Source organism: Simochromis diagramma, unplaced genomic scaffold (assembly GCF_900408965.1).
Source record: "Simochromis diagramma unplaced genomic scaffold, fSimDia1.1 OVJJ01000822.1, whole genome shotgun sequence".
Lineage (NCBI taxonomy): Eukaryota > Metazoa > Chordata > Actinopteri > Cichliformes > Cichlidae > Simochromis > Simochromis diagramma.
The window spans coordinates 6,007,254-6,032,320 of record NW_024387520.1 but is presented as its reverse complement, the minus strand read 5'-3'; the positions used below and the strand labels follow the sequence as shown (position 1 = coordinate 6,032,320).

Below are 25,067 nucleotides of genomic sequence, written 5' to 3'. Positions count from 1 at the left end.
CTCAAGAAGAGGTTTTACTGCTCGATGCAACAAACTGAGCATTTTGTTTTTGTCCCACAGCAATGAAGATAGCATGAAGCCCGAGAGCTCCAACCATCTGGTTTATGAATCAGCTTAAATACCGGATACAGCAGCTTGTCATGCATGTGGATTTTCTCCCTGGTACAATTTAAAAATAATCAAGAGTTTTATTTTATAGGTAGTGTTGTTTATTTTTCATTCATGCCCATGTCGAGTTGACACATAAAGCCTTCGCAAGTCATTGTTTCGGTAGCGTTATAAATTCTGTCACATGTTGTTGCGCAATTTCCCCATGCATCCACTGTTATCAGTCTGCAGTGAACTAGCATTGTTTTATAAATAAGACTCTATGTATGACTTCCAGTGCAAAAAAAAGTCCGCCCACTGGAAACATCTTGCTAATAAAGAAGGTCATTAATAGTACCCGTCACTTAAAAACATTTAAAAAATAAATTTTTTAAAGCTGGAAAAAATCAGCTAAAGAATATATGCAAAGCTTTGTCCATTTTCTGAAAGTCGGTGCAGGATAAATGATGACAAAGAGGCAAACTAGAGGAGTCATGCATTCAGGTTTTGATTTTTAAAACTCCATTCATCACTCCGGGTTTGTAAGGAGGAAGGAAGCTTGGATGGCTGTGGGTTAAAAATGGAAAAGACATTATGGCAGGAGAGGGAAAAGGGAGAGGAGGGAAGAAAAAAAAAAACATTTTCAGGAATTAGTTTGTCGGAGCAGGCAGAGGGTATTGTTTCCTGACAGCTGGGGTCCAACAGAGCACTAAGGTAGGGGGAGGGGACCTTTTTTTTCCCCTTCGAAAAGGGGGGAAATTCTTGGAGTTGACATCAGCCCTCTTCATTTTCGCTATACTGCTCAAGGCTGAATCGTAGGTTCCAACTAATGGGCCCAAGTCCATACAACTGTCAGGAGGCAGTTGCTTTTAAAGGCTGCTAGCTCCCTATTGAAACTTTACTCTGCTGTGTGCATAGTGCCTAATGAATGCTACTCTCCGGAGAGAAAATCCAAAACAATGCAGTTTTCTCTGTCTAATCTATGTCAATCATGAGTCCTTCCACAAATGAAACGAGCGCTATTGTGAGCGTTTGGTCTGGCCCGGCCGTGCCCACCCCAGCTCTCCCACCCAATCCATCCCTTATTTGACAGCTTCTGCCAGGACTGAGGAACATGCCCCCGGGCACTTTTTTCTGAGCACCTACTTTTCTTTTAATTGCCAGTGTGCCCTATGTAGCAACTGTTCACACACTCCCCGAAACATCCAGCCAGGTAATGCCAGCCGCACACTGTCACATTAGCTCCAGTCCACACTTTGAGCTACACACCGCTCACTCATACATGAGAGGGAGAGAGGGAGGGTGCTCGAGTCTGTGAGTTGCTTCTGGAAACAAAAGGTGAGGAATTGGGGGCCATGCTGCTTAGCAAAAACTTTCTCTGTGTTGCAGTGCAGAAGGAAAGAGAAAAAAAAAAAACAGGTAAAGTGTCAGAAGAAAGTTTGCACTGCAGAATAGGAGCCAGCATTTTTTTAAGTGGCTGATTCAAATGCCGTGGCTTAAGCGGTGCTAGATGTTTGTAAAAGAGTGAAACAGGAGATAACCTAATATAAATTAAACTACAAGACATTTGGAAATGCTTTACACGCGCCCTTATTTTATTAGAAACAAACGCAGCCATATGGTTGAGGTCTCATAGCAATGCCTGTTTCAGCATGGGAGCTGGAAGCTCTGGTAAACACACTCGGACAGAGTACTGAAAGAAGTGTGTAACTAAAGTGAAGTTTAGCTGATCCATTTTCGTAACTCTCTAATTGTCTTCCAGCCTTCCCTGCTGCCTCCAACACTCAGAATAGACATCAGTAGAATGTGCTACTTTTACAGGACCCAGATGCAACAAAGGTGGCAGTGATGCCACTGAAATTTTCCAAAAAAGCTGCACTGGAGGCGTTTGGGTTTTTGAACACAGAGAATACAACATATGCTCGGGGGCATGTGGCCTGCCAGAGCTGGGTTCTAATTGTTACATTGCTCTCACAGAGCAGAGGAAAACACAGCCAAGAGTCTTTGTCATCTCTGAAGTGTGTGCTGCCATACTCCAGGCCAACAGCGGAGCACGGAGAAGAGACAGATGTCTGGACATTTGCTGTCAAACTAAGTCAGAGAGTCTGCCAAAGGGACAGAAAAAAAATCCAAACTTTTGCTAACAACTATCTGTCAACTTAAAGGTCGCACTGAGGAGTCGTGTTAAGCATAAATCTAGGTAATGTTAATTTTGCTATATTATCTAAAACGGATTGCAGGATTTTGCATATGTATTGGTGGCGGTGGATCAGGAAGTGGTTCAATACATGGACCCCCGCCCCCACCAAATGTTACTTAGTTATAAAGGGCATAAAATGAAGCACTGTTTGAATGTGCGCGAATGGGCAAATGTGGCTTGTGGCAAAAAGCACTTTGAGTGGTCAGCTGGAGTAGGAAAGAATTATATGAGCACAATTCCATTTACCATTTAGCATGATATGCTCAATTGGATTAACTCACTCAAATCAACAGAAAAACAGTCAGACAGGCAACAAATAAAGGAGCGAATATGCATAAAGTGGCAGCTCAGACGCGGCCTGGTGCTTGTAAAAGCGGCTTCGCCCAACTTGCGGTGAATAGCCGAGCAGCAGGAATGCCTCCATGGATCACCCCGGCAGATAATGTCAATCACCTACTGTGTGGAGAACTCCTCCCCATTGTTTTCTTTTAACCCTCCTCCCCAACAGAAAACAAATGGGCCACACAGCTTGCTGTTTGGCTGAGGTGTTAATTACCGTCCCCCCGGCCCATATGAACAGCAACTTCAGACAATAACCCTGTCAGGCTCCCGGCAGGAACAGTCCCTCCCAGGTTTTCTCTGCTGATATCACCTGCTCCACGCGGGGCTATTGACACCTAAACCTGATCTATGCATGAAACACAATTAAAGACTTTAAGGCACAAAGGAAAGTGTGATAGGTAGCACCCGCCTTTGTCTCAGAGTTTGCATTAAGCGCCATTGTTTGTCGACATTAAGGACAATTACGCAGACAATTGTTAAGCAAACCTTGGAAGTCATTGTGCTAATTAGCGTGTAATTGATGGGGAAATGACAAGCGGCTCAGCTGGTAATATCCGCAATACCGTCTGCGAATGAGGCTACTGCCTGCACTGAATGTGGACTTTTCAACTGGTCCACTATGAGATAAGTATGCATTAGTAGCGGTGGTAGGGAGGTTGTTAATTAGAGGAAGATTAAAAAAACCTAGTTTGGTGAGAGTGTAAGTTATGGTGATATTTCTATTGCAGAGTACATGGAGTATAAATACAGTTACATTAGGCACCCATAAAAAACTTTTGGGGTTGAAGCCTGTCGTCTTGGTTTATACTACATTAACCATGAGAAGCCCGTGTTGCTGCACTGGAAATAGCATGCTGCTAATGGCTACCACATTTGAAGTGTCCATTAGCCCACAGAGGAATGAAGTTAAGTGACTATGACAGGGGCACTCCCTCAGTTTGCCAGGCTTCTATTGTGACCCGGTTGGTCGTCCTGCACTCTTATTCACAGCCAGTAGAAAAACTGGGTCAAAGGTCAGACATCCAGAGTGCTGTGGTTTCTATGGCGACGTGGCCTATTAAGGCCAGGCTCATTGGCCTCTTAACATGCTCTTGTACACAAAAGAACTATTAGTGCAAAAAAAAAGGGGAGCGAGGAGAAGCGATGAGGGGAGGCAGCGCCGGGGAGGTCCTGACAGCGCAGCGTCAAGCTTCTTCCGACATTTCCAAGACGGTTCGTGCAGGATACGCACTGTATGTCAGACGTACGCAGTGATGACGTGCTCTTCCGAAAACAGGCAAGATACGTGGGTTTGCGCTTTTCTCAAAAGGTCTCAGCTTTAAATTACTCAATGAGCGATGCCGTCATATGACTACCTCATGTGTATTCTGCACAAGGCCAAACTCACCAGCAAACCGGGTTTATTTGAAAAGTCCTTGGAGTGAATTTATTGCTGTTTCAGTAATAAAACAGCATTAACAGAATACAAGGCCAAGACAAACCCCCATAAAAAGCTTCTTTAACATTCTGTCTCAGTGAGTGAGCTGCAACTTCAGCAGGCGTTTGCATTTTTGCAACTCAAGCAATTATTTGTTTCATGAGGCTACTCTGTTTTTTTTTTTGTCTTCCTTGAGCATGACATGGTCCTGAGTTATTACTTCCTGCATCTAGAGTGTAACCAACATTAACTGCAATGTGTGTGTTAGAATGAAGCCGCCATTGTTCTCCTCCTTGGATTTCAGCTAATTTTAATCAGCCGTTTAAAGCTAAAGTGAGGGTACAGTCAGGAATAAGTGAGTAATTTTGTTACAGAGCACAACAGCAGGTCACATAAAAACTCACTGTGTAATTAGACGCAGGAGAAAATAATTATACATCTGGTAAGAGCAAGGCCATCTCATAAAGACAGAGAGTAGGGTGCAAAGCTATTCAAAGTTAATTATGTGAAGTCAGTTATGTGGTTTTCTGCACCTTTGGAGATCTGCTTTCGATTGTCACAAACGGCTCCCTGCTAATGTCACAACGATCCGATGTCAAGACAGGCTAGCCCTCTAATGTCCAAGATATGCTTTCTGCTCAACGACCCGCGGCATTGTTTGTCCAGTCGCGCAGGAACGCAACGTTTTTATTGTGTGGGGAGTAGCCTCGTTTCATTGAAATTCACAGCTGTAAACGTCTGTATAATTAACTCCAGAACACGACGTGGTTACCAGCAGTCGGCTGGTTGTTTACAGTAAAGCTCGACTTAGAAATCAAATCTAGGTGTGTGTGTGTGTGTGTGTGTGTGTGTCAACACTACGCCAATGACACACAAGTGAGACCTGAATTTTTCATTTATGACCAAACACAAATTGACCGGAGACAGCGTGGGTTACCAATATAATGCTGCGTTTTCTTGCCAAGGCGTTTAGGAGGCAATAATAAGTTCTGCATGCACCCCCACCCACTCGCGCTGAACGGGGCAAATACCACAGCGTGGTAATCACTCCCAAATACACAGGGAAGACATAAAAATAACCCCTCTCTCTTCTTTTTCCAGAAATTGCAAATAAATATTTACCCCCAGCCTCCGAGAGTAAACACACGTACGTCTAAAAGTGCACCTTTTTTTTCTCACTGACAGAGCACAATTGTTTTTCTCTCTCTTTTTTTTTAACTTCCCAAGAGTAGCTGACAGGGCTAGAGGAGAGGCAGCAAAGCGTCGTGAAGGGGGGGAGTCAGTTTTGAAAAACTGAGGTGGGCATAAGTGGGTGTAGTGGAGAAGGCAAGCGAGAGAGAGCGAGAGAGAGAAGGAGGAAAAAAAGAGCCTAAATTAAACACATTTGTTTCTGCTCTCACATACCACAAGTCTTATGAAAACAGAGGGCTGATTGTGTTCACTCTGCAAGTCCTACCCCCCTCCCCTCTGTCTCTTCACCACCACCCAGCTCCACTCCCCCAACCCCCTGTCCTGAGCAGCAGCAGCCCCTAACCCCCCCCCAACACACACACACACACACACACACACACACACAGCTGCCTGCAGATGCCTCCTGTGTTTGCTCTCTTGAGTGCTAAAGCGCAAATCTCCAGGCCCCGCAGACTTCTGGGCCCTGCCTCATCTCAGTTTTTACTACCTGACATCCCTATCACCCCACTGCAAACTCCACTCCCTCCACTCTCCTCCGGCTCTCTCCTACTCACACACACACACACGTTCAAATGCCACAGGTATGTTTCAGCCACAGTCAGTCCTCAAACACAGGGGACCCAGAGAGGGACTGAGGCCATATAACTTAAGGTGGCAAAGCTGTGGAATCAGTCGCTTTGACGTGGAATCAATTCATTTCCATCTATATGTCGCTGTTTTTAAGCTCTAACAGTCATGCAAACTATATTCAAAAATCATTTGGCACAAAAGAAAGAAATTTGCTACATGTGCTACAATGTAGCTTTTGAATCGAACAGTAAAAGCAATCTCAAACCTCCACAATGTGTGACACAGCACAAAATTGCCATGACATTCCCCGGGATTAGTTATGCGTACTGTCAGCAGACTGCAGGGAGGTCTGGAAGACTGCCAGCGGGGTTTTTTTTTTGTTTTTTTTAATACCTGAAACATTTGTAGAAGTCATTTCCTTACAGTCTGCAGGCTTCATTTTCATCGTGCTGATATTGAGTGCTAAATCACGATTTAGCAATAGGCTTGTCTATAACTTTGTCCCCGTGCAGGGCTCTTCTTACATCTCTGTAACTCTGAAAAGCTTGAAACCCATCGGACAAAACCTACACGTTCACGGTGTAAAGAAAAGCCTATAGAGGAATCACAAGGCGGGATGAGGATGGGTCATTAGGTCCTTTACCTCTTCAAGGTTCACCAGGTCTCTTGAAAGCAAAACAATGAAGCAGGAACATGAGCAGAGAACCATCAATTGCCTGAGAATATCTGTTTATTTTAATATTGACTAAATCACTTTTTACATATTTTGGGAAAACATGTCCAGTTTTGAGCAACTAATATTAATTCATACAGGCTGTCACAACTTTTTATAGAAAAAAAATCTTCATGGCATTAACCAGACTACTGAGGCCTCGAGGCTGGACATGCTACTTAAAACAATACAGCTGCTGCTATCTTTCACTTTCAATGCAATCTAATGAGAGGGGCAAGGTGATTATGATCAGGGGCTGCTGTAAATATCAGATTCCCTGGGACAGGGTTGAGGAGAGGCCCCCTTACAATTACATAGTATTCAGGAATGCAGAGCATGAACCACGGTAACAGGGAGCTGAAGACAAAAACGCTCACATCCCATTCTGAACGTTTAGCTCACACCACGCGACAGGAAAAAAAAAGGGGGTTTTACAAACAGCCTTTAAAAAAGTAGGAAAGTTTATCTTTCATGGAGAACTGTTTCTGCGATACTGTGCCACAATGCAACAAGCTTCCACTCAATCCAAGCTGCACACTTCTGCAAACAATTAAATGTTAACCCAAGGACTGTAAGCTGCTCAGAGAGAGAGAGAGAGAGGGAGAGAATAGGAGGGGGTGACTGGAGAGAGAGAGAGAGAGAGAGAGAGGAGGGGGGGGTGCTTGTGCACAATTACAGCAGGGATTTATGGCCTGAGAAACAATTTATAAATCACAGCGCCTGAGCTAATGTGCTCCAGATTGTTCTCCATGCAGCTGCAATTTTGGTCTGCGTGAAACGGCATAATAAACCTGGCTGGAGGACATGTTTGGGTGGTGGCGGTGGTGGGGCAGGGAGAAAAGTTGAGATTGTGGGTGGGGGCTGAAAGTTTTGAGGTGTTTTGAACAAAGAAACTGAGAAGGTTTTTTTTATTATTATTATTATTATTAATATTATTTGAGGCCGGGTGAGATTGTGCTGAGGTGTGATTCTTAATTGAGAAAGGCTAAGAAGGTCTTAACAGAAATGTTCAAATTATGCAAATAATCCCAGTTAAAGATTGGTGGGAGGTTTGGGGGGTAATAATGGACAAATCAGGAAAAGCAGTGAAACTTCACAACAAGCGCAGTAACATTGCAGTGAATGGTTTTCCACTCACTGCAAAAACCGTGAAAGGCACTCTTTTAATTACACTTCTGACATGAGTCGAAAATCATTCGGGTAATGAAAAGGAAAGACAAATGCTGCAAACTGATCCCTTCATTGTGGCTGCTGGGCTGATGTAGAGGAGGGGATCGGATATGCCGAGGGGAAGCCTGAGCTTTCGCGGCCACTCAGCCAACTGGCCCTGAACCTTGACCTCTAACCCTTCACCCAGGGGGGCAAACAAAGCTCTGAGTGACATCTGAAACTAGACACTCTGTGGGGAGAGAGTGTCTGGACAGGACTCAAATAACCCCATTAACTCTGCAGAAAAGATTTATGGCTATTTATTCTCCCCCTGCAAATTTCGAAAGCTGAAGAGTCACACAGATCTGTCAAAAATAATCGAGCGATTAAGAGGTGCGCAGCGAGTTTTATCCCGTTTACTTGCCAATATCTCCATCTTGCATGAGGATAGGCAAAAATGCGCCATAATTAACAACTCTGAGTGGAGCTGCGATTAGCAGTGGTACACACATATGCCAACAGTTAGTCTGCAGCAAAATAAATTCTGCTTAATATGAACAGCATGAGTCCGTCTTCAGGCAGTTTTAAAGAGAGTCACTGATGCATATTCACCCGCACCTCTGATGGATTTCTGTACAATGGATTACGTAAACAACTCTGGCATTGGTTTACTGTAAACAAAAACAGAGGGAAAAGTTGATGGTAAATGTGCTGCGGTGAATGCGATCGCTCCGTCGCCAGAATGCTGAAAGCCACTGTAGTATTTAAATCAGGCAAGGAGGGAGGAAGACTGGGCCAAGCATTCTGTAGCTCAGCTGTGAGGCTCTAAGCCGTTGCCCTAGGGTCTTTGTCCTGCCTTTCAGGGCAAGTCTGAGGTAGTCAAAGACCCTATTCATGACCGGCGCTCCCCCTGCCAACACACCCATACAGCCCCAGTCAAGTCAGCCGAGAGCTATAGAGCCTTCCCATTTCACACGAGAATCAGACCTGCCCCTAAAGCCTGCTTCAGGGATTTCCAATAGCCAGCTCCTCTAACCCATGTACAAATCAAACAAAAGGGCTCCTTGGCCTATTCCATGTCATATAGGCTTGATTAGATCTTTTTTTTTTCTAATGTAGCTACTCTACATTTGAAGCAAATAAGTCAGTCAAATATGTAGGGAATTGTTCCGATGGAGATCCTGACCCTACCCCACATCCATGATTATCATCTGATACAAGATCAACCTCATGCCAACACTTACTTCTTTAAAGAAGCACCCAAGCTGAGTATATCAAATGATAAACTCTCAACACAAAGCAACCTAATCATGCTGATTATCTGAGGGCAGGCGTTAGGGGAATCCCGCTATCTGTAAAGAGTGTCTTATGTCTGCTGAGCACAAGGCCCTCAATCACATCCCTTACTCATAACTAATCAGGAACATTACCTCATAATTTTAAATTGAGCAGATAAGGTCAGGGAAGAGGGATATCCTGTGGCTGAGAGCGATGCAAACAGCTCAGGCCATCAGACGCTTCTGCTGCTCCTGCTGTTTATTCTAACAGGATCCACAAGTCTGGACCGAGATAAGGAGGCTACACATTTTCGATGACTTGTGCCTTTGCTCGGCTTTAATCTAATTTGCTGCTCCGCAGAACATTGTGACTTCTTAACAAGTACAATTGGTTTATGAGGCTAACGGGGAAAGAGAGGGGCACCCAAAGGTTAAGTTAATACCAATATCAGGACAGGCAGCCTGATCTCATGGGAAAAGTGTCAATGTGTGATATTTAACAAACAAATTCACATTAAATGCATTTCTTTATGGGGTTTCCTGGTTGTTGTTTTTTAGATATCTAAGATCGGCGTGCTCTCATGAACATTTTGTGAACTTCACTTAAAAAACACTGTTGCAATAAAGTGGCAATGCATAAATTCTTTTACAAGTACTGTTGCGGACAGTTTTTAATGGTAAAATGCAAACCACTAAAGCTTACACGGACACGTTCCAATAACGGCTTAAACAACAGAGTGAAATAATGCTTCTGTGACATACATTTACCCCAGGCTAATATGCGTGTCTAAATAAATGTATTAAACACGTGACACTAGCTCTCCGTCTTTATTTATACAGTTACATATACGATCCATTACTTACGAGCTACCAGAGCTAAATTCAGTTTGCAGATGGCGCGTCAGTCTTATCGGTTACAGCGATGGCTCTATAGTCAAGCGCGTGCAAGTTTTGGTCTATTTCAATACAACAACGTGCAAGAAATCATCATGCGGCAACTTAAAATGCGTGACAAAGTGAGAGATGCATTTGCTTTATGGGTAAAGTGAAAATCTGCACGGGTTAAAGCAACTCTTAAAATGTCAGTGCGGAACAGGTCACGGGTTGTGTACGGGTGCAACGTGCGGATGTGTGACATGTATCTGTCAGTGGGCTACGAGCTCCAACAGCACTCCCAAACCTGCTCCACCATTTAACTCGGTGGGAAGCGGCATTGCTGATTTATAACCTCAACCAGAAGAACAGCTGCTCTGCTTGCAGTCAACTAACCTCATTCTGGAAGGATGTCCATCCACTTCTTAATTTAGTATGACACTACAGCCTCACTGGTACAACACATACGCATGCCTTTATTGGGCCGCACAGAGCACTTCCGTGCCCTGCATATGAACCGAAGCGAGGCCTGGTGTAAATCTCAGTAGTACTGATGCTACATGCACATGATCTGATATCCTCCTGCTGTTGTTGACTGGGTTGTGACTGTAAGGTAATGGTAAGGCATTGTGGTCTACGAAGAAGAAGCTGTGCTCTGTGGGAGACAGAATCCCTCAGATAAGTGAGTGCCTCAAGGTCTGGAAGGCAGCCCACCACAGGATAACAGGCAAAGGAATAGCAGCACCCGTATCTGCCCCAGTTTATGCTTCTACCACCACATCTCATCAACAATCTCTCCTCATGCCTGCTCCCTCTCCCTCTGCTGCTGCCTGCAGTGCTTAAACTGAAAACAGCTGCTTGGAATACCAGACTGATGAAACCCTGTTTAGAGCTTTTTTTTTTGTCTTCCTGCTGTACAATCACATTTTACTAGCGAGGAGTTTAAGGTACAATTATAGAGGGAAAACATTTCTTTATGCGACCTAAACAGTAGTGGTTATGGGTATGCATGGGCATACAAACACTTATATAAGGAAACAGTCACTCTACCCTAATCTACCAGTTAGACTGCTGTGGTAGGGATCATTATGATTTTATCTGCAGTTTTCACTGAGAAGCAGTGTACTGGAGGTGAAAAGACTAGTTAACCGATAAGACTAATTTAACCAATCCAGACAAAAAAATCACAAGTTCATCTCCTTTCTTTGTCGTATTACACAAGCGATTACACAGTTAATCCACCTTCATTCAACTGGCTGGATCATAAACATAATTATGGTTAGATGCAGGCATAATTAAGGCCCGACCGATATATCATCCGACATTTGTCTAGCACAGGTAATTTAGTCATTTAAAAATGGTATCCGACAGAGATGCTCCGACTCCAACTCTGACAAACTGTATTAAGAATAAAACTCCTTCTCCGTTTCTATGAGGACAGAGACACGCACACGATTCATGCGAGCTTTAATTTGCACTAAGAACAGCTTTTTTTAATATGTAACAGTTTAACCAAAAAAACGAGTGACAAAGAACGCGAGCTTTGGTTTTCCATTGCTTCTAACTAAACTATATTTGAGTCTCACAATAGATTCATGATGCAGAGATTATCCGTTAAGCATTGCAATTGTTTGAGCGCAGAGTAAGGACATGTGTAGACATGACTCTCTATTTGTTCACCGGAACGCCTATCGCCTATATTTAACTCTTCAACAAGAGTTTTGTGTTCCGAGACTAGAACAGCGGAGACATCGGCGTGCGCTCCGAAGCGCTAGACGTGTTCACCTGTTTGGCCAAATGTATCTCGACTTAAACACAAGTTCTCCCATTTTTGTTTGGTTTTTTTAAAGGAGAAAAAGCAGTGTACCAAACTGAGCAGCAGTTCTGGCCAAACGCAGCAAACGAGAAAAACACATAAATTGATTTTTTAAAAAAACAAAAAAAAAACCCACTCGCACACATATTCATCTTGGCACATCAAAGGGATTCATTGATGTCACTGAACATGGGGAGTCTGCGGCTGGAGAGGGGAGATGTTGGTTATCCTTTCCTCAAAGGGTGCTGAGATGCTCCTGATGGGCCCCGCGCTCGAGAAGCCAGAGAACGCTATAAACAGAATTTCTAATGTCAGGCGGGCGAGTGGGTGGGTTAGGTAGTGAACCAGCAGGCTATGGGGTAGCGGGAGGAATTGACGCCAGCTCATGCTTTCCACAGAGATTAGAGAGAGAAGGATAGAGACCAGGACTGACACCATTTCACACAGTTGTGTGTGAGGGATGGTAGGAAGAAAGCATCCGTGGGCTGAAAATCAAATGCCAGATGCATGCATCCCCCCCCCAAAAAAAAAAGATTTGCATGTGACGCTGCTGGAGATGATATAAAGTTATAACATCTACTGATTTGTTGGTTAGTTTCTGTGTAAATTGGAACATTTGCAACATATTATTAGCTGCACTGGTTTGTGTTGCACTAATTAGGACTGACCTTGATTACCCCTGTGCAATATAAAAGCTAATTGCTGAGAAATACAGCCGTGAAATATGTACCAATTCACACATTATGTGGAAACTGAGAATGTAAACATCTCTCCCCTTCTTCTGCAACTAAATCACGATTGTTTTTCAATTCCTTTAAGTCCGAGCAGAGGGTTCATTATCAAAATGACTCCAGGCGAGAGCTCCCAGCCAGTGATGGCATTTCTGCGGGCGATCGAGATCTCCTTCTAATTGGATAGTGCCACCAAATTGATGTAGATGTGTTTGCCTTTGAAGGGAAAAAAATCCTTTAAAAACTATAAACCTAGTCAAAAATGTTAGCTGTGTTGACACAGCGCTTGGGTATAAAAATATTTGCACGCCAACATTCAGGAATACAACACTGAGCGTTGTGAGAATGTGAGCGCCCCGTACACTGTTCCCTCTGTTGCAAAATATCCACACAGCCTCACCTGAACGCCCCCACTCCCCCAACCCTCCTGACGCTCACAGGCTCTGCACAGACAAACGTGCAGCACGCATGGTTGCATGTTTGCTCATTCACACACACACATGCAGCAAGGTGAGTGAAATGCCAAGTGAGCCACCTGATGAAAAGACATCTCCACACAAACAGGCTTTGCTTATGCAGGGAGAGGCCCTTTTATTCAGCGGGACAATGTCTGTGTTGACTTTTCTTTGTCTGCACATTTTAAGCACCAAAAGCACCAGAAAGAATTGAGGGGGGGTGACGGTGGTGGTGAGAGCCAATGCGGCATGCAATCGTAGCCACTGACATGTCCAGACTTATACAAGCTCTCCATTCATATCTCGATCTCAAACCATTTTCTATTCAACAATCATGCTCGGGAGTTCGAGTGTCCCACCGTGTATTTGATGAAGATATGTTTGAGCGGCTAACCTCGCTCACACTCTCTCGCCACCTCTCACACACAAGAGGCATTTCGCTCGTCGGCGAGGATGATGGTGATGTAGTGGCCGAGTTATCTAAAAGTGCTGATGAAGGCAACAAGGGGCGGTGGCGTGGAGCAGAGTGCGTGTTTCGCCAAGTTAAATCTGACAGTCTTCGATCACAATGCAAATCAGTGAATTGGCAAACATTTAGCTGGATTTGTTCTGCTAACTTTGATAAAGAGGGGGAAAAAACAAAACAAAATTTTAAAAAAAAAAATGCTCCGGTCCTGCGCCCCACAGCAGGCAGAGGTCTGGTGGAACATCTCTGCAAACATAAAACCTCCTCCTCAGCTCTCAGTGGATTACAGCGGAATGTCAGCTCAGAGCAGGCTTTAAATCAGTTATGCTTGGCCCTCAGGGGAACTCTGTGCTGATCCCATGTAGGCCTGTCTCTCATTGCTCATGATAGGGTTGCCACATCCCAATTTTTTTTTTTTTTTTTAAGTTAGGGGCTCAAAACCTTCAAGACTGCAGAGTAAAATTACTGCATGACAACTCTTGAGCAACACCTCACGTCTATTATATGCACTGAATGCACATGCAGCATTACTACACAAAAGCAGCTGGTTGGGAGAGCACGAGTAGGAGTTATAAATAGTTTCATGCAAATGTAAAAATGAATGTCTTGCATACATACAAAACTAAAAAAAAACAACATTTACATTACGCTCAAAGGTATCAAGCTGCCTAGTCTGCACCAGGAAATGGAAACGGTGGATTTTGTTGCCTGGCACTAATCACACGATCTGTGTGAGAGACGCAACTTTAATGCGTCTCATGCAGCACAAGTACAACCGCGTACTGCTGGGCACTTATAAAACAAATGTGGCAGTTCCAGCAGCAGGGCGTTCCAAGCTGCACAACATCATAAAAGTATTTGTGGGCACCAGGATGGTTTTTATGTCAAGACGGAAGAGGTGACAAAACAAATTCATTTACCCTGTAGGAAGAAATTTAATCTCACTAGCCTATCTGCATATTCCACAGAATGATTATTCGTGATAAACTTTACTGCAGAGCTCATCATGTGTGTAAAATGTTTGATAAATGTGTGATAAATATTATTCTGTAAACCTATCTGCACTAAACTTGATCCACAGGTGTAAATAAACCAGACTCTCGCGATGAGAGGTGAAAAAAAAAAAATGTTGAGCCTTTCCCCAATCACATTCACGACATTTAAGCCACGAAGCCAGTCCAAAGCCCAGTACAATATGGAGACCTTAAGACGACCGCTAAGTATGCCAGCTATTGTCTGCCTGCTTGTTTTCTGCCACAGTGATGATTGACACAGTCAGCCCACTTTGTCCTATTGACCCCATTCTTTTTTTTTCTTCAAATATAGAGGATTATACCTCAGAATTTAAAATCCCCTGTAATTATTTGTTACTTTGCCACAAGCAATAAGCTGTATTAATTTTCCGCTCTTGTTTTCCTAGAGAAAATACCAGGAAGAGAGAGGCATTCATACCAGACACGCATGACAAAACAAAGCAAGGGACGAGATAACAGAGTTGAAGCCGTTAGATTTGTTTCTTAATTACACCAAATACATCTACCACAGTTTCCTTTGGGGGGAATAAACGTATTCTAATGCACTTCTATTCGAGCACGTTTATCTCTTAGGTTGTGACGTCACTCCTCGGAAAGTCTGGTGGCCAAAACCAACAACATAGACAAACTACAAGGTAGCGTGCATCACATGGAGTGAGGAGAGTAGCCATTTAGTTAATGAGCCCCAATGGAGACCTCCAATGAAGCCATCAAGACTGCTCAGAATAACAATGGTCAACTAACGCCTTTCTAATTGAATGGAAGGTACAGGGAGGCAAGGGGAGTGGGCAAGGAACAGTGAAAAGGATAAAGGGGGAGGGAAGGGGGGCTGGGTCTTTTCAGTCAGATGCCTGCCAGGCCTTAACGAAAGTACTTGTTTTGTTTTTTTTTTCCTTTTTTTGGGGTGGGGGGTGACATGGCTTGGGGGATGGACAATCTCAAGAAAAACAGAGCTCACAAGCAGAGATTATTTCAAGGAAGTTTGTGCAGCACCAATTACATTGCATTTAACAGTCTCCCGATTCCAAATATTAAACTACCTAAAATGTGTGTCTGTTTGACCTTAAGAGTCCACAGCATTACTAACTGGCTACCCACTGCTGTGTGAAAATGTCATGTTTGAAGCCAAGCACTGCAAAAAAGAAAAATTGCAACAACAACAACAAAAAAGCAGCAACCAAACCAATAATCAGTATTAAACACTATAAAGTGTTTACAACTTCACAAGCTGGGAATGCCTCAATGCAACAAGTTAAATGACACACTCCAAACTCTGCATCAGCAACACTTGCTTAAGACTGTCAACCTTATCTGGACATTTAAAGTCTCTGGACAGCGTCTGTCGGGGGACACAGTGCAGTGAAATGCCTCCCGTGTGTGTCAGAGTGAGGTATTACATTGTTGTTACTGTAGGATATGACCTGACCAACAGCCTTTCCCCCCCTTTTGCAGAGTAGCTTTTAATATGCAGGCCAACAGAAGAAGTTAGCCTGCCTATCAAAAGAAAAGCCACTGAAGCTAAAAACATTAGAAAGAAATGTGGTGCAAGTAAAAGCAACATGAGAATATCTTGCGATTCTAAAATGGCATTTTAGAAGGAACAGCAGCCTCTGCACTGCAAAATACAAGTCCCTGGAATAACAGCACTTTAGATAACATCAGCTTTAGTAAGGCGAGGCCACTATTAAGTATATAATGAAGACCCAGTGTGAAGCTGCAGCACAGTTTTTGTAAGGGGCTGTCAAAGTTGCTCCTTATTTTCAAAAAGACTGAGCAACGTGTCTGAGGTTTCCATCTGAATAAGAAGTTCTCATATGCGAGCCTTTCCGAGGGGTGGGTGGCAGGGAGAATTTTATATCCCCAAAAAGAACAAAGAAGTAGTTAGTACTCCTTGAGAGGCCACTCGGAGGGAATATGGCGGTCTGAGTTGTGCACAAGGAACTTTTACGCACGGCCAAAGTTTTTTGCAGAGTAAGAGGGAACAAAGAAAAGAGAGCAAGGGGAGGGAAACACATCCGCAGAGACACTTACTGTTCTTGCACTGGGAGACAGCGAACCATTAGAAAGGTATGGATTGGTGAGGTCTGGGATCATGAGAAACGGGTAGCCAGGATAGTGTGGACTCTTAAAAAAGCCACCATCTTGCTGTCTTCTCAGTGCTGCAGGGATAAAGAAAATGGTTAAGCAAGACACAACAATTACCAGTTGCACTATGCAAAAGACCCAGAGTTCCTTTTTATTATTATTATTATCATCATTATTATTATTACTGTTATCATTACCTTCGCTGAAGTAGTCTCTTGTTTTCTCATAACTTTCTGAGTCGGGTCTGGTTTGGGGGCGCCTCTCTGCTTGCTACAACGGACATTAGACACAAACGGAGGAGGAGGGGGAAACTAGTGAAACTTTCAGCGCTATTAAATCCCATTTCTTTTAATGCTGAGCCCCGCGGAGAGCACTTAAAATGTGCTCTGCACTTACCTCCGAGTCTGATGAGCTGCTGTTGTTTTCCGACTCGTTCACTAAGGAGGATTTCACATCATCCAAATCCCTTTCCGCTGACACATTTTCGGAGATCTTTTCCTCCTGCTCCCCTTCGTCTTTAAACGATATCATTTCATCGTTGGCCCCCAAATCGTCCCCACCACCTCCGTTTAACTGTGGCATTTTCGCAGACGAGTGGAGAGTATCAAGGAGGACGAAAAACAAACGCAACAATTGACCTTTTCTTCTTTTTTTTCTTTTCTTTATCTGATCAGCGTAGTCCAAGCGAACCACTGGAGCAGTAAACTACAAGAAAATGTTCATATTTTAAAACTCCTTTTTCATCCTCTGAACTTGATCCCGTGCTCCATGCCGAGCCTTGAGTTAATAATCCACAATTAAAAGTTTGCAACGGTGACAGAAAAAAATCGATGAAAGCTTGGCGTCGGTGGCCGGATGTGCCGCAAACTTGGCAAAGTTTCGTCTCCTTCGCAGGTTGTGGACAACTTACGGTCCCTGTGTGTCTCTACTTTTTGTGCCGCTGAGGAATGGGACTTTCTTTCCTCCTACAAGAGTCCGGAGACCACATAAACTACAGCACGCGCGACAGCGAGGTTATTCAAGAACGAGCAACACGTCCGATTTCATCTCCTAATATCCATGCGTAAGAGAACAACTGCTCGAGTTTTTTTAAAAAAAGAAGAAAAAAATGAGGAAAGAAAAAGGGAAAAAAACAACAACGACACGGGCTGCAGTTTTCTCCACTTCGGACTCGCTTGCTTTCCCCGAGAACCGACAATTTGTTATGTGGGCCCCCAACGTAAACAAAGTTCATAACTAGAAAAAGAGAAATAACAAAAGACGTGCAAAAGTATAAAAAAACAAAAGGTTCAGCTGGACGTGCTCGCCCTTTCCCTCCACATTGCTGCCGGGGAATGCGCTCTGAAAACTACTTGGTTGTTCAAGTGGAAGAAAAGCGCAAGCCCGTCCGTAGAGGAGGAGTTTGCGCTGAAAACCGACACTTCATTCACCGCCGTGTAGGCTACATCAGCTATTCTTAACCCTAAAGCCACCAATGCGCAGTCTCCATACAGACCATGAAGTGGTGAGGGGGGGCATTTTAACTGGAGGGCTGCGTGACCACAAATAAATCACCACCCCAATTTATTATTATTATTATTATTATTATTGTTATTATTATTATTATTATTATTATTATTATTATTGTAGACAAATTACGAGGTGGACTCGCTTTGTTTTAAACATGCGAATAAAGCACAAACAGCGCGTCACCCTAATCGCCTTTTAATAGTTTAAGTAAACACCAGCAGCAGTCTATCGTGTGACGCGACCAGATGATATTCCCAGTATTGTTCAGGTAAGCAGCAGAGACCACGCCGCCTCCATCAGGGAGGGAGGAAATAACAGGCCAGCTTTTAGTGACAAACTCGTAATTACACGCTTCTATTTAAATTGCACGTCTGCGCTGCCCTGAAACAATAAAGCGCAATAACACCCGGGATAAAGCACGGCCTATTACGGCACAGCTACCAGGCATGACAGTGAGGCAACAAGGCTCTGAACATCCAGGCCTCCTGTGACATGCCTGGCTCACTTCTCTCTCTCTCTCTCTCTCTCTCTCTCTCTCTCAAGCACATTGCCCCATTGTTGATTTGAGGAACAGGACTGGAGCCTGGTTTTGCAAGCTTTGGAAGAACAAGGGAAGTGGTTACATTTTTTTAAAAGATATGAAGTAACCTCCTCATAAATCTTAAACACGGGGATGAATTTTAAATCCACGACAAATGAAATGAGCTGAGTTTGTTTTGTTTTTCTCACAAAGTATGGAGAGTTGCTAAAGTTATCCAGAGGTGCAACACGCTTAGGAAAGTGGTTTCATTCTTCAGGAGCTTTTTCTTTCTTTATGCCTCACGTTATCTTGGCATTTCTTATTCCAAGTCCAGCGGACCTCAGACTTTTCCTGACTTCTGATGCAATTCGACATTCTTCGCTTGCTTGTGAAAAGCAGTCACTGATGTTGTTGACTGTGTGTCAGCAAGCTGAAGGCTGACTGACAATTCAGCAGTGTTGTCTCCACGGGCCTCATTAGATCCCCAGATTCCTACTGAGTGTTTGTGTATGTGCTTGTCAGTGTGTGTGTGTGTGTGTGTATTTGTATTCGGTTAAAAGCAACATATACTGTAGTTGCATACTGCACCTAGTGCACTTGCACACACACACACACACAGGTGAGTATTTGCCCTCAGGGCTACAGATCCTTGCTTTTTTTAAAGGGGTGGAAAATGTAGGAGGCTACAGTATGCAGAAAAAAAGTATGAGTGAATTTTCCAAATTGTGCTTCGGTTAGTTGATGATTTTGTTTATCCGAAGTCTGTTTCGCAGCCTTTTAGTCACACCCTTTGTTTCTGGTGTGCATATTTCTATACCCCTTCTCAAAAAAAAAAACCTAAAGTGGAGGAAAAATACAGATTTCTCCCCCTTAAAGATATTACGTGTCAAAGATGCAATAGACTATGCATGTCCCAGCAGGTGTAATTACAATAATTCAACACTTGTGCCCCATAGCCTTATGAATGATTAATAAAGAAATCAAATATTAAAACAAGTCAACACAGAAAAATAATAATGACATGCATAAGCAGTTGCCCAACAGGAGTATCTCTTAAATAATGACAACCTTACACACACACACACACACACACACACACACACACACACACACACACACACACACACACACACACACACACACACACACACACACACAATAGTTGAAGCAAGCATGATAATAAAGCAAACTCGGCCAAACTGTGGACAGCATCGAGTATATTTGCAAGAAGATAAACGTCAGCTATCTTTAATATGTTTTGTGATAGTGCCAAGGCCTTCATGCTGATTTGTTCACCACTATCTCTCTTTTTGTTCTTTTCCTTTTTGTGAAATTCTAACAATCCAGCTTTGATAAAAATTAATTTCTTCACACCCTCAGCACCTGAAAGCAGATTTAATCTCTCTGACTTTAACCTACGGATCCCCGTTTCTCCGTACGACTGCCTCGTTGGAGCGGGATCGGTTTTAACTGAGAGCTGATGAGGGGTCAGGAGAGATGCGAACAGCCACAATCTTAGCCCGGGGGCAGATCAACTGGTGGCCAGAAAATTTATTCAGAGGGTGCTGTCCCTGCATCTGCCTTACTTTGAAGTTGCTCTCTCGACTCTGGCATGTCGTACGTGACTGCGTGTTCATTTTTTTTAACCCCCCCTCCCCACTCTCACTAAAGAGAGTGTGAAAAAGCCGAGAGGGAGCAGTAGTGTACACATGTATGCGCTTCTATCAGAGTAGGCTTATACTTGTGGTAGTTCGTGTGTGTGTGTGTGTGTGTGTGTGTGTGTGTGTGTGTATTTGACAGACATGAGAGCGGAGAGAGGAAAGCAGGGGAGGCGGGAGAGAGATGGAGAGATGCTGTGTGCCAATCCATACTCGCGCTGGAGAATTCAAGGTCATCCTTTCATGTTTTGCCAACCATCGGTCAATCAGTTCCCAATCAAAGTGGTGCTTAATTCAGCAGTAATTCCCATCTCCTTATTACGTTTTTTTTCACCACCACCACCGCACCCCCCTCACTGTTTCAGAGGTGCTAAAGCATTTCCCCTGTCTTCTATCTGATCTGCTGCAGTGTGTCCAACATGCCCTGCCAGGCCAAACCCGCGCTGTCAAGTTCTTTAATAATACCAGTTAAAGTGTGTGGAGGACATGTCAGATCACACAATGTGCTACCAGTGCTTCTATCTATCTCACTTCAGGAGATTTAGGGCTCATTTGATTGTCTCTGAATGCGTACCCAAGTCATGTTCTTCCATTAATCAGTTCAACCCTCCCCAATGTCTCCATTCGTGTCTGTGTGTGTGTCTCTTACAGATTGAAACTGGAGCACAGAAAACTGTCCAACAGGAATCTGGAACAGTTATAATAGATGTGATGTTGTATCTTAATATTTGTGATTCCGAAATCCAAAGAAGATGCTTTGTTTACACTGCGTAAAAACATGCCGCTGCCCATCTGCTGCCGAGCATTTTCACCCACGAAGAGAAAGCTTACAAATCACTCAGCGAGTGTCACTCACTCGAACCGCAGTGTGCAAAAATTAAGCATGCACCAACAGTTGCACATTGCAGAAGGATCAACAGACTTAAAAAAAAACAAAAAACAACACTAAACACTTCAGGATTTTTTTCTCCTTTTTTCAAAGGGCAGGATCCAAAAGCAGATGAACTTGCACAACTCTTTTGCATCACCACTATGCTATATTAGCTCACCTCCTCAGTCATCACGCTAAGTCTAGATGGGAGTGCCTCGTGCAATCATGGATCTCACAAAAATAACCTCATATCCGTTTTAATCCAGAGAAAGGTCCCCTTTCCAGGCTGGTATGGGCGTATATGGCATTTAAGACTGTGTGAGGATATGATTAGATGACAGTTTTTACTGCCTAAAGGGTGTAACTGAAACACTAAACTGTGCAGAGAGGGGAAAATAAAAGACTGTGTTGCAAAGTTTTATTCCTGCCCTTCTCCTTCTCTCTGGCGCTTTGTTGCATTTTTAGTATCCTTTTCAAGCAGAGTCCTGTTTTCAAGATGAGACAGAGTTTCCTGCCAAAAAAAAAGAAAAAAGAAAAAGCAATCAATCCTACCCTAATGAAACAACTGCTGACTCTGTTCATTTCTATATGACCGAGCTATAAAACGTGACGGCAATGAGGCGCAGGCCAAATTAACATATTTTTCTAGCAAAGATAATAAACGTGCGACTAAATTAACTTTATAATGAGATATTCTCAAGAAGTATAAAAGATGATCAGACTTTAAAAAACATCAAACATGTCCAAGTCCTCCAGCTGAGATTTACATGGTCGCTAAGAAGTGCTCGCTCGCACCTCTTGTCTGAAAATCCATGTTCATGTTTTTCTGTATTGTGGAGGATGCTTTTAAGGAGCATTATTTCTGAGAACTTCAAAGCCTGCCAAAAGCACTCTCCTTTTGGAGTGTGCAGCAGCTTGAAAATGTACTTATATTTTCCAAATGGACAGGAAGAGGCCCTCACTGGTATTGAGGTGATGCTAATGCAGTGTGGCTCTAGTTTTTTTTTCTTCTTAAGTGTAACACAAAAATATAGCCCCATATTTAAAATAATAATATTGTTTTACACGACTGATTATATATAAATTTTAACAGCTTGAAGACAGATACACATTTATGTATTTTTTGCTTAGTCTACACAAACGCATATCCAACAATGCCTACAGATACACTGTTTACGTGTACAGTCCTACAATCTAGCTACTATAATCTGAGTCAGATTCTTTCCAGATGCTGCATTCAGGTTGCTTGATATTCCCTCCTTTTATTGATTCAGTTAACATTGCTGCATGCAAGGCCGCTGTTTTCTTAGCTTGGGACACACTGCACGGCTCCTCGGGGGGGAATGGGCAATAGTTCCCGTGATGTAAGCCCTGCCTGAGTAAAAGCCTGTTGACTTTATTTAATACATCCGCCAGATTTTTATGAGCATTACGCAAATGAAATGGTCTGCATTATGTGTGAACCATACGTTCCACAGAGGCATGCATGGCAGCAGACAGCTGGAAGTAACTTGAGCCCCTCGGTCACTTATCAGCCTTGGCATCCCTGCCATTTCCCATAGCCATCTTCAAGCCAGAAGAATCCAGCCATTGTTTTCATCTCTGTGGGCCCTGTGTTAACTCAGCAGGCCCTTGCTGATTGTTGCAGAGATATTAAAGAAAATGGTAGATTTGTCTTTGTCCGTATAACCCTGTCTTGTGATACCAAGTCCCCTATGTGTATGTGAGTGCATGAGTGTTTGTGTGCGCTGTGTGTGTGTGTGTGTGTGGTGGGGGCTTCTAGTCGATGCAGTTGTAGAGAGTAGCTGCACCTGCCCTGTATGTCAACAACAGGGTCTGAAGGAGACACTCAAGAAGAGAGGTGGCTTTCACACCACCGGCCTTTACTAGAGCTGCTTACTTTCCAAAGACAACAATGACCACGCTGCTGTGCTGCGCAGTGGAGCTTTTAGGCTCTATAGACTTGGCGCCTGCTCTGTGTGGCCTCGAGATTATCTCCCGACTGAGCCCTCAACATACAAGCTTATTGGACTTCCTCATGTCCCCTTGTTTTTGTGGCTCTAGAATTTCCAGGATGCTTTTTTGACTGTCTGTTTTACACATAGAGACAGGATCCCCCGTGGGGGTTGTTAGGAGGTTACACGGGGGTAGTAAAGGGGTCAGGGAGAAACTGTCAGTCTATTTCCTTTCTCTGGCCTTGGGAAACTGCACCACAAGTCTTTTGCATATTTTTAGCGTCCTTGCTGGTTTTTGTCTGCAAGTATCCAGAGGAGAAGATAAGTTATTCCCAGTCCTCGTGAAGTTCTGTTTTTCACATGGATTGCTCATTATTAGTGTATTCTCTATGGCTCCTTTTTTAAACTACTTATAGGATGACCATATCCAGGACAAGATCAGTCAGAATAATGCACAGGATCTGGAAACCATCATCTGAATCTCTCTTCCACAGTATTCCTGCACAACCCTCTGCTGGATCTTGCAGATGTGAATTTTTGCATTTTACATTAATTAATAAAGTCGCATTCACAAGCCAGAGAAATGCTGTGTCCAACAACAAGTTATGCCACAAATTCGACATAAAAAGAGTTAAATTGTGTTATTTGGGAGAAAATGTTCTTGTTTGTGAGCTGCGGGAGGATAGATGCTATCTGTGGAAAGTACGGATATAATTTCCAGGTACTTTAATGCTGTTATGAACACAGAGGGTAAATAGGTGCTATGTTTTGCTATTAGTAAATGCAGCAGATGCTCTAGCAGTGTACTGTTTAAGGGGAAATGAGTCATGTTTATTAGACGCATCCGAACTCTGAAATAGGACTATTTAAAAAAAAAAAAAGCTTGAGAGGGAGAAATTGCACAAAGTGGGCTGGGTAAGTAAAGAGCACCACCCCATATCTTTTTGGGCAAAACTTGCTCTGACGTCAAGGTGGGTATTGAGCGATCACGTACACCTGAGAGAGCAAGCTTCTATAAAACCTGCTGGACAGTCATGCTTGGCAGATTCAGGCAGCATTTACAAAGACTCACACGAACAGCCCAGATATATTACTCACAGACACGTCTTACCTGCTACACCACATTTCTTCCTGAGTTATCTCCTGATGCATCTGCGCCGCTATCTTTCTGCATTATGAACGGTGAGGCGCTCATCTGCAGCTGTTAAAATAGCTGCTGTACGTTCGCTGAGTCCTTCCAGAATAGACCACTGTAAGAGTTAATATCATATTTACATAAAGTCAAGGTTATTGTCATTCTTTGTGTCTGGCGACAGTGACTATTTGTGTTCTTTGCTTCTTGCGCTTTTTACATAATACAGTTAAGTGTGGCTGGTGCAGTGTGTCTTCTGAAATAGACTGTGGTCAGAAAAGAGGGTTTAGCAGCGCAGCAAAAGCCTACTGTAAAAAAAAAAGTCCTCAGAGTGAAGAAAACCACCTTGAAGTTATTACCTGTAAACAGAGAGCAACTTTAACCATATTAAAATTATCTCAACCAGACTGCTGCTCTTGTTTCTTTCTAATTCCACCATACAATTATCACTCAGTGAATGGAAAGGTACGTGGCAATAAAAATAAGTCATTTCTGTTTTGCTTTGGCCCACCTCTCTGTAATGCTTAACTCTGCAGCTGCACTGTGAGCTGTGGAAAACAAACAGTGCAGTGCAGCTGGGCTTCTCAAGACAGCAAAAGGGGAATTTTAATCCCCTTTTTTTTTCTTTGGCACCAGTCTGATTTATTTGGTCATAAAGAAAGGAAAAGCACCCCACCATCTGAGAAGGATTGGGAGGTGAGAACGCAAATTATGCCAGAACCCCAGTTGCAGACTGAGAAGAACAACAGACCAGGAAATGAATCCCCAACAGGTCAAAGAGCTCAAAAAACACAGAAGAGGCCATTTAACTATAGTGACATGTTACTGGGATGCTGGGACAGCGCAAATCAGTTTATCATATGCCCCCTAGCAACCAAATATGCTACAATGCGGGTTTTTTGCAGCGACACTATCTCTGAGATACAAAAGAACTACAAGGAAAGGCTAACCTACACGTGTCTCTCATCCAGTCCCACAGTGTGCTCTGAAAACAAACTATCCGGAGAGCCTCAAACC

General features: G+C 43.4%; 1 protein-coding gene across 2 annotated transcripts in view; it reads right to left on the bottom strand.

The window, feature by feature from the left end:
* The window catches only part of tcf7l1b (transcription factor 7 like 1b), a 30,259-nt gene extending 12,460 nt beyond the window's left edge, over nucleotides 1-17,799 (bottom strand). Inside the window, exons 1-3 of one of the 2 annotated variants that reach the window (XM_040019077.1) lie at nucleotides 16,802-17,799; nucleotides 16,603-16,675; nucleotides 16,352-16,479 (exon numbers count right to left, since the gene is read on the bottom strand). In XM_040019077.1, coding sequence (XP_039875011.1) covers nucleotides 16,352-16,479; nucleotides 16,603-16,675; nucleotides 16,802-16,987 — 387 coding nt within the window. In that variant the 5' untranslated portion in view covers nucleotides 16,988-17,799. The remainder of the gene's footprint in view (nucleotides 1-16,351; nucleotides 16,480-16,602; nucleotides 16,676-16,801) is intronic. The other variant, XM_040019078.1, reaches the window with a different exon arrangement.
* Between the last annotated feature and the right edge of the window lie 7,268 nt (nucleotides 17,800-25,067).